Here is a 10,786-nt window from a genome sequence, read left to right as displayed (position 1 = left end):
ATTCCTAAAATATAGTAGTTCTAACACAACACATTGGGTGTGTTTTTCTAAGTAACTTATTTATTCATTTTTTTTCTGTACATCCAACAATAGTTTGCTTATTCGCGTCAAGTCCGCTCAAAAATAAGTTTCTTATTTACATTTATTCTCGTATTTCATTTCACTTCAAAATTATTTCTATTTTAAATAATCTTGTACTTAAAACTGATGAATTATAAAGTTATTAATATTACTTTTAAGAAATAGGTCGATATAAATTATTATTTGTATTAATTTAATTAAATAAAATTAAAATTGTTAAAATTGTTATGAGAATTATGAATTGGCATGCAAATTCACAAAATAAATGTTATGCGAAACGAATAAAAATATTAGCTTGTATTTGTATTTTTTTTAGTCAAAACGAGATAACCTGACATGTATTGTCATCTCTACTTTTTACACATTTCTTGTGAGATTTTACTCAGAATAGATGTGTCTCAGGATTGACTAAAGCTAGTATGGAAATATTTAGGATGTATTAATTTTCATATTAACCTCTTATTATATCAATGATAACTGTGTGCCGATATAATGTATTCCACCACATGCCGTATGATATTAGTCCCCTCTTGTACATGTATATCTAATATTACAACTTAATTTTAAAAATTCATTTTTACTTAGAAAAATTGAATATATATTTATGTAATTTTAAATTTTGTGACATTGGATAAATTTAATTATGTTCCCTATTGCACAGGTATAGAATTTAAATTAATGAAAACCAATTATTTAAATATTATTTATTATTTAACTTATAATATATAAGAGAAAAATATATATTACCTAATTTGATTTACATTTATAAATCTACGAGAGAAATAATAAAAATAATAATGTGTTAATATATAAATAACGAAATTGCTAATATTTATGTAATAATTATCAATATAGCACCATACTTTTTATTTTTTACTTGTCTTGTATAAGAATGTAGTTATTCCTTGTGTTTTACAATTTATTTTAACTTTTTTATTGGTAAGGAAATATATTTTAATCAATTTTTTAATATTATATATAATATTAAAAAGAATAAATATTTAATAATAGCAAAATAAACAATAAAATTACTTATCATATGAAACATTGAGCCGAAAAACAATAGATTAATAAAAAAATTATAAAATAAAACTTTAAAACCAATTTAAAGTAAATCGATTCCCCCTTTCAATTAGAACAGCTATTGTTGTGCTATCAGTAAAATATGGAGTAAATATTTGGTCCTAAATTTGTACGATGTTACATTAGTGTTTCATTTGAATTGAGGAAAAGTAGAGACTTCTTAACCGCAATCACATCAATTTAAAATAAAAATGATAAGGTATTTAGGAACCAAGATTTGAACAAATTGTTAAGTTATAGATCCATTTGATACTTAAATATTATTCTTTTGGTCCCAAATTTTTTTAAAAATATTATTAATAATTTGTAATCAAAATTTTGACTAGTTTATTTTTTTATTTATTTTTTCTAATATGTTTTTGTCTATAATGTCAAGTTGAGCTACATGCTAGATAAATTAATTGTCTTATGCACCTTTAGAAATATATCTAGTCATATATACCAGTTTGCAATTCATTATAATAATTTATAATGGCTAAAACATGAACAACCTACATATATTACAATCACGAATTCTATATCAACTTTTGCTACTAAAATTTTGTTTATGTATATTTGACTTTATAATGTGTAAATGACTTTTAACCAAACCTTAACATGCAATATGTTGTCAACAGAGAAATCTCGTCTACTATTTCCTAAACTATGCAAACTTTGAAATCTTTAGGCAACCGGAGCTTTGCAGCAGACATTAAAAACATCATCTAAGGGGGCATGATCACCTGTCCCTTCGTCTTTCCTTGCATACAGAAGCTCCTTTCCTCTGAACACAAACATCCCTCCCTGAAAAATAAAGAATCAGTATTTTAGGGGATACAATATGCATAATATTGCTTTCATCGTTTTTTCTGTCAGATTAATGCATCAACCTGCTGCAACACACCACTTCTATCATCTGGAGTGGCTTCAATTGTATAGTTCTTGACAGCTTTCTGCAGAGCATCAAATCTAGAAAATACCTTTGTCTGTGATATCAAATGTATGGTTAAAAAGTTTAATCAGCAGTTCTGCATGCATAATTACAAATGCTTCCAAAAACTAAATGTAACTTCAAAGATGTTAGAGTCTAAGCTTACACTGGCTGGATTAAAGAAAGTTCGGCCAAAACCATAGTAAAGGTTCAAAACATCATATGCCTGAAGGAATGTCAAATTGGTTAATATTGACCAAAAGCTGAGTTACGTGGGTGAATGTTCAACTAGCCATCCCAGCATATTACCTTGCGATCCGGGTCAGCATAAAGACAATCCATTGGAAATGGTAACTAAAGATAAAAACATCAAGACAAAAATATCAGTTCTGATATCATGAACATGTTCATGTCAATATCACACAAATTGTTCATTTACATGAAGTCTTCAAAATTCAAACAGTGATTGAAACACTATGCCTGGTTAAGATAAAAATGACCATTCCACTGCAACACTTGAGTCAATAAGCAACACAAAGGCTGAATCTTCAATAAAATGGATTTAAACTTGAATCACAAACCACTCAACTCAAATATACTTGAGTTTTGAGACTGTTAACTGAAAATAAATCTCATTAGAATGATAGATACTTGAAGGAACGACGATGGGTACAGGGTTTAGATAGGTTAACTATTTTAGTGTCCAGAGTTGATAGGTAATAATACAAAGACAGGCATATGATATAAGTTCATCATCTCCATTTTAGTTATATGGAATATACTTTCTTTTAAATGACCCTTTTTCTACAAACTGGTGAAACAAAAATATTATTTTAAATTAACAATGAAAAAACATTAACTTTCAAAAGTTCAACATCCAACTCAACTACGAAATATAACATATAACAAATACAAATTTATGAGAGTGCGAGGTAAAACGGGAGGTTGCCTACCATGATGTCCAAACCCAGACCTTCAAAGTATCATTTAACTAGACCTAACTCAGGGCCGTTTGATGGACAGAACCTCATTCATAGGAAGAAACTTTTATAAGTAATAATTGAGTTTAGGTTAAATTGTCATCCCAAATCCGAAACATTAACTAAAAATTAGCATTCGTTGACTCCAAAGTTTACCAGAATCAACCTTTCCTGATCTAATTTCACACCTAAAACTAAGAAGGGATGTCCTGTAGAAAAGGTAATATAACGAACAATGATTGTCAAAAAATAACTCCAACAAATATGACCCTAAAACAATGACTTATTTTATGTTACTTTCTGAAGCATACAACTCGGCAGGAAAAGCCATAATGACAAAGGAGGACTCAGAACTTACTCGATTAGCAAGCATGCGGGCTTTGTCGGGAGTACCAATACCCACTGCAATTAGTTTGACACCAGCTGAATCAAACCTTGCTTTGGACTCTTTCAAGGCTGAAGCCAATTCCCAGCTTATAACATGATTCCACAAGGCATAAATTAGAAGAACTATCACTACTTAAATATGTCTTGATTGATGACTAAACGTGAGATCAGTTACCAGCACGGGCATCCAAAGTGCCTCAACAGTGCCACAACAGCTACTCCCTGAAAGAATTAAGACTAATAAAATACAACATAATTAGCATAGAAAAAGTTTATATCACAGAAGATAATTCATATTTTGATATGGAGAACAAATCATTATAGACATGATAAATTTCAAACGATATCTAATTCCCACAGTATTATAATCGACATTGGTATAAATATTTTAATAAAATAAAAGTAAGAAAATTACAAAAATGAAACAAAAACCATGTGAAATATCGATGCAGTGCGTGATATGAAACCTATCCGAATATCCAATACAAAGTAAGGCTAGAATTAGAAGCATATCAATCACCCTTGCTCATTTCCATTAGTTCACTCCCATGTTGGCTTCATCAAATTAAAACACGCAATAGAAAAGGTCAGACACACGATGTAAGAACCAATCAGACTAAATTGTACTAGTTATTTCGTTCAAACCCCCACATAAAGAACAAAACAAACAAGGATAAAGATGAAAGCTTTTACATACAAATATAAGGTAAACTGACCTGTTTCTGGTCCCAGAGATCACTGAACCTTACTGGCTCGCCCGAAGCGGTAAAAATGCTAACATCACTGAGAGTTTCCGCGATTTGGGGACTATACTGGGCATTGGAAACCCTTGGAGAAATTATAGAGTGTCTGAAGCCCACACTGAGACCCTTTGAGCCAATGAATTTGGGGGAATAATTTAAGGGAGTGGCTGCCGGAAAAGAGTGAGAATTTGGGGCTGGAATTGATGGACGGAAAGCAGGTGGCAGAGATTGCAGAGTTGCCATAGTTTGGTTGGCGAAGTTGTGGAATTCAGTAGGAACCCTAATTCCCACAGTGGTGCAGACCGTGGAAGAAGATGGATGATGTCAACGCAGATAGCCACAGAAATTCCGTGGCGGGAGCGGCTTGCTTCTCTCCACGCAGATAACCCAACATCATTTTTGTTAAGATTAATTATGTTTTAGGATTGAGATTTAATGAAAACCAATGATTTAATTTATGTTTTAAGTTTTTGATAAATTTCTAAATTTTTAAACGAGTATTTAATCAATTTTTATGATCTATTAACTAATCAGTAATTTTTTTAATTGAAGTTTTGGTGTTAACTTAATGATTAGATAAATTTTTTATATTGAGTGAGTGACCAACATATTTATTATTTTATCTTGTCATATTATTTTTATATTGAGTGAGTGACCATCATATTTATTATTTTATCATGTTATTGAGTTGTTTGTCATATATAATTTTATAATTTTTATATTTTTATAAATTATAGTTTATATAATTAATTATGATTTTATAACTTTATTTTTATATCATCGTATTATTATCATAATTAATTATATAAACTATAATTTATATGATTATATATATATATATATATTATTGTTATATTACATTATTGTCGTATTAATGTATCGTCATTAATGATAAATTTGGACTAAATAATTTGAAGAGGTAAAAATAATATATTTAAAATTTATATATTTAATCGGTTACTAATATAATAAAGTACTTTAGTACTGAACTCTCTTTAGAAAAATGATAATTCTGAAATAACATTTGATATGAAATTCGTTTTAAATAAGTTTTTCTAATTTTATCTCTTCCACTCATAGTTGAAAATATTTTCCTGGAATAATTTAAAAAAAAATAATATGAAACTTTTCACCTGTAATTCTTTGAATATTAAATAAAGATTCTTCTAATTCAACAATCGGATCCTTATTATCATGATTGAAATGTATGTGAAGAAGTAGATATATATTGTTTTGATCTTTACTCATATATTTCCTTTTATTACTTTTAAAAAATAAATCTATTATTTTATTCCTCATCAATATAACTATTTTTTTTAAAAATATTTAAGATTAAAAAATAATTTATCAAAATCTAATCAAGGATTGATACACGTCATTACTATAGGAAAAATCTATGACAAGCAAGTTATAATAAAAAAATTGTTATGAAGAAACATACCATACACAATTTTTCTTTCTATATTCATAAAAAAATAAATAGATAAACAACTCATGATATGAAAAATATATCAAATACTAAATTAATATCTCACTATCAAAAGACAAAATAAAGTTACTTTTTTATTTTAAAAAGTATAAGAGAACTAATGAGATATGAGATTAGAAGGAATAAATTTGTCTATAACCGTCTTTTTTTTTTATATAAAAAAAAAAAGACAAGGAAGATAAATACAATATGTCAAACGTTTGAAAGACATTGAGGAAGAACAAAAAAAATCTCCATAACTTTTTTTATTCTTTATTATATTTCATTGTTTATTAACATTTAATATTATATTTTATAAAATAATTTTTTTTATCTAATTTCATTTCCCTTAAAATAATATATATTACATTATATTGTCATATCGTTATATTGTTATATCTTTATATGGTTACATCATCATATTGACATATATCGTCATATCATTATATCGTCATACTGTTATATCATCATAAGGTCATATCGTCATCATTATATTGTTATATTGTATTATGATTATATTTTCATTTTGTTATATCGTCATATTATCATATTTTCATGTGTATAAAATTATCAAATTATAAAATCATAAATTATGAAATTATAATTTATAAAATTTTAAAATAATGAAACAATAAAATGACAAACAAATTCACATAACAAGATAATAATTATATTTTTAAGTTAATAACAAAATAGAGTTTTAATTGAAAAAATTAAATTTGTTAAACACTCAATAGATTATGAAAATTTATTAAGAATTCAATGTAGAACTCTCGAATTTACCAAGAATTTAAAACATTATTAAATCTTTAATAATTTAAAAATAAAATATTAACTTAAAATTATTAAATTATAATAAATTGTATAACTTTTTATTTTAAAGTGTAAAATTATTCGTCGTAGTAACCTAATTATTTAAGTTAATTTAAACTATTATTGAAAAAAAAAAACACATAAGAATGGATTATAAATAAAGTTTGAGGGAAAAATATAATACAAGTACTTCGAAGCTTATACACAACTGAAATCTGTAAAAAAAAATAAGAAAAAAAAAATCATCTCTTCGATGAGTCATTCTGTCATATAATTACCGGTTAGGCTTAGAAATATCAAAATGAGTTTTAACCCGTGAATTAATCTGGTTCATCATAGGTACGAGCTGAGTTGAGTTGAACAAAATTTAATTTTTACGAAAGTGGGTTGAACTGAACTCGGTTTACTTAACCCACAGATTAAATGAGTTTGAGTTGGGTTGAAGGGGATTGACTCACTTAACCCACCAAATTTTCTTACATTTTTTTTTTTACTTTTTTTTTGTTAGAATTATTTACAACTTCTAATTACATAGGTTCAAAATTTCATATTTTTAAATATTTTTTTAATAATATTTGAATAGTTTGAATGTTTAATTAATTTGTTTGTCAAGTTATATACGTTAATACTTTATCTTTATAATAATATTTAGATAATTAAGTGAACAATTTGATTCCACTGTTATATAAAATAAATTAAGTTAATTAACTCTCATTGTAATGCAATAAATATATAAAATAAATTACAAAAAAAATAATATTCCTATATTCGTAAGTGAGTCAATCCACTAATCTAGCAATCTGTGATGAATCGAGCCAGATTACAAAATTTCCGACTCATCAAAGAGTGAGTCAAATTGAGATGATCATTTTTTTTATCTCAAGCCATGGTAAGCCATTTATACCAATAAATATGGTAAGCCATTTCACCCGTAACTTTATAGCTTCTGATAATTTTTATTTATTCAATAATAAAAGTGGATTATAAAATATATTACTAACAATTCTCATGAATAGTATTATCTTTTCAGCGTTGAGAGAAATGTACTTAAAATAATAATGATGCACATGATAAAATGAAGTTTGCGAAAATTTGAAATCATAAATAGTAATTTTCAATTACTAGCCAATCACATATTATCTATCAATCTTCGCATTTTATAAATTTATATACGAAATGTTTAAATTTATATGACATGATGAGGTTTGCAAAATTAAAATTAAAATCTTTACGTTGCAAAGTAACTGTTAATTAAAAAAAAATTAATGTTCTGAAGGAGTTTTATTAACAGAGAATAATTCAATTATTACAATACATAACTTAATAGTATAAAATCCATAAATTAAATTAGCCACTCATATCATTAAAATAATAGCATTTAATAAAATTTGTGTAGAATGCAGGAATTTATTCGGCATTGTAAGTGCAGTAAAATTTTGGTAACAATGCTTTTAGTCTTCATCCGAATGACTATAAATGGTTATCTCAAATAGAGGAATTTTAAGAATTTATTTTAAATAACTAAAATAATAAATTTTAAAATTTATTAAAAAAGTAAAGAATTAAAATTTTTGAAGTTATGAAATTGTTCGTAGGTTAAGATAAAAAAGGTCTATAGGTTTAAAAAGTCTAATCATGATGGGCATAAAGTTGAGATGAGTTAGTTCAGGTCGGAGGTCAAGTCGAGACAAATTGGTTTAAGTCAGAGGTTAAGTCGAGACGAGTCAGACCAAATGTCGAGGTAGACTGGGCTAAACCAAAGGTCGAGTCGAACCAGTCCAGGTTGGGCTGAAGGTAGACCCAAGCTAGGTAGGGTCGAAGGTCAAGTCGGGCCAGGCAAGGCTGAAGATCGAGCCTGGCCGGGGTGAAGGTTGAATTGGGTTGGAGGTGGAATTAGTTCGGGTTGAAGGTCGAGTTGTCTCGGGCCAAATCTAAGGCTAAGACAGGCTAAAAGTTGAGCCGAGTTGGGGCGAAGGTCAAGTTGGGTCGGACCAAGTTGAAGGTCAAGCCGGGTCGAATCAAGTAGAAGGTCGAGCAGGGTCGGGTCAAAGGTGGAGTCAGACCAGGACGAAGGTTGACCCGGGGGCGAAGGTCAAGTTGGGCCGAACTAGGTCAGGCATGACAAAAGGTCGACTTGAACCAAGAACCAAGATAAGTCAAAATTAAGTTAGTTAGACTCAAACTTAGAATTGAATTCGCCCTAAAATAAAAATTAAATTGTTTTATTAAAAAAATGAAATTTAAAATATTTTAATTAATTCATCAAAATTAATTATTTAAAAAATGAATAAAGTTCAATTATAATTAAGTCAATTACTAAGTTTTTCAATTTATTAAAATTGTTGAAATCTATCGTTGGTGAAGTTTTACTTGCAAATCACACACACGGACACGGTTAGTCTTGTGTAGTGTCCCAACTTCATCATCCAATAAAAACAGGTGAGCCAGTTTTTTCTTTCAATTATTCTGTTTCCAAATTGAACAGCATAACTTCCCAACAATACCATAAAAGAGTATAGCAGGTTTTTGACCACTTTATTAACCTTTTCTATTAACTTCCTTTCTTACACTTGACTCTAAAATATTGTCTGCCATTCAATTATTTATCACTTTCATTAGGTAAAAGGTTATTTTCATTCCCCCCACCAATAAAGATTCCTAACTCGTACTTTTGATTTGGACGATGCTTCGAAAATACAGAACAATCCCTTTCAATGTTTTCAATATGTGTTCTTTGAAAAATAAAAAAATGGGAATCAACTTTGGGATTGAATGATTGTCCATTTTGTTCACAATGATCATAATTTTGATTCCAAAGTTGCATAATAGTGCAGTTGCCTACCAATAGCGACAGTGACTTTAAAACACCTTAAAGTAACATTTTGAGAAAATAACACTATCACACTTTCACCATAAAATACTCTTACAAAAGATATATTATCATTGCTAATGATAAATTTTGAATAGTTAATAATATAGTAAGCTTTTGTACTCATAATGCAATGATATATACTGAAGCTTTATATATATCAGTAATTGCATATGGCTAAAACTAAAACTAACATAAATCCAACCTACATTACCTCCAGCATGCAATTGTTTATTGCTAATCTTTGCATGAGTTAGTATCACGTACTACTTGATTTTTAAATGTAGGAAAAAGCTGCAGAAACATTATGTATAATATTATTGGTGAAGACAGCTAAATTGTAAGAAAATGACCTAAGAGAGGAAGAGATCGATAAGATTTGCTTTATCTTGAAACCGAATAGGATGGCACCTTTGACCTTTCAAACGACACCTAAGGACAACAAGATGCATACACTTCAAATGCCAGTCATTGGATTGAATCATCTCACATTCCACCTACCCATAATAAATCAACAATTGAAGTGTCATTGCAACTTGCAAGTGGTAACATACAAATCTGACATAAAAATCTCTCTTGAACTCCTGATTTGCCACAATTATGGAAAATTAAAACCCTAAGACCAAAATTAATATGACGCACATTGGCTTCCATCATCTGTTTCCTTTAATTATTTTAAAAGCAATAATTGGCTTTCTCTTCACGCTCTATCTAGTTGCCCTTTAGATATCATTAACCGTTAGAGAATAGAAACCACACGAGAATAGCTTTAAAGCCAAAGCCCCATTCTCTAACACCTTCTCCATCATTTCAACCATTTTTTTCATATCATCGGTGATGGTACTATGAGCCATAGGAAGTCTCATTCACATGGAAGCATACCCTTTTCATGGGAAGACAAACCTGGGGTTTGCAAGACCCCCAACAATGATTTCCCTTTAAACATAGGGATGAGTCCCTTACCACCACCTTTAGGTCCTAACCATTTGAGAAGAATGGTGGAAATTGAGGAGAAGAAGATTCCTCTTCCGCCATGCCCACTTCAAGGTCCTCGCAGAAGCACTTCTGAGAAGGAGAAGGGGTTTCGATGGCAGGAAGACCCTTTTCTTGTAGCGTACAAGGAGTGTACCAAGAGTGAGAAGAATTGCAAGGTGGGAAGGAAGAACAAAAAGGGTGTTGGATCTAACTTTAGGTTAAGCAGATCTATTTTCTCATGTAGAAGTGCCAATGATGTAAAGGATGATATTTATGTGAAGCTGCCTCCCTTCCCTCCTCTCCCTGCTGGTACAGATCGTTCCTTAACATTACAGGATCAACAAAAACGAGGCTTCAACTATGAAACATGGCTATAATTTTCTCTTCTCTCTAAATTCTCTTTTCTGCTTCCCATTTAGTTGTAACTTACATTTTATTGTATAGTTATCAGTTTTTACTAAGTATCAAACATGTCTG

General features: G+C 29.1%; 1 protein-coding gene across 1 annotated transcript; it reads right to left on the bottom strand.

Annotated features, from left to right (window-relative positions):
• Nucleotides 1-1,603: 1,603 nt before the first annotated feature.
• On the bottom strand, nucleotides 1,604-4,570 carry LOC114175991 (thioredoxin-like protein AAED1, chloroplastic). The gene is made up of 7 exons (XM_028060864.2): nucleotides 4,158-4,570; nucleotides 3,617-3,663; nucleotides 3,413-3,527; nucleotides 2,384-2,428; nucleotides 2,241-2,300; nucleotides 2,034-2,129; nucleotides 1,604-1,947 (listed from the first exon to the last, which is right to left on the bottom strand). The coding sequence occupies exons 1-7, from the start codon at nucleotides 4,425-4,427 to the stop codon at nucleotides 1,828-1,830; spliced, it is 753 nt and encodes a 250-aa protein (XP_027916665.1). The 5' UTR covers nucleotides 4,428-4,570; the 3' UTR covers nucleotides 1,604-1,827.
• Nucleotides 4,571-10,786: the final 6,216 nt, after the last annotated feature.

This window comes from Vigna unguiculata, chromosome 3, assembly GCF_037176805.1.
Source record: "Vigna unguiculata cultivar grain cowpea cultivar isolate G323 ecotype 2 chromosome 3, ASM3717680v1, whole genome shotgun sequence".
In the NCBI taxonomy this organism is placed as follows: Eukaryota; Viridiplantae; Streptophyta; class Magnoliopsida; order Fabales; family Fabaceae; genus Vigna; species Vigna unguiculata.
This window is presented reverse-complemented; position numbering and strand designations above follow the sequence as displayed.

What these genes read in the sequence shown, in the direction of transcription:
- LOC114175991 (XM_028060864.2), bottom strand. Translation starts at nt 4,427, where the DNA reads ATGGCAACTCTGCAATCTCTGCCACCTGCTTTCCGTCCATCAATTCCA. An exon ending in ATGCTGACCCGGATCGCAAG is followed by an intron (nt 2,301 to 2,383) that starts GTAATATGCTGG and finishes ACATTCCTTCAG; the next exon opens with GCATATGATGTTTTGAACCT. An exon ending in CTTTCTTTAATCCAGCCAGT is followed by an intron (nt 2,130 to 2,240) that starts GTAAGCTTAGAC and finishes TTGATATCACAG; the next exon opens with ACAAAGGTATTTTCTAGATT.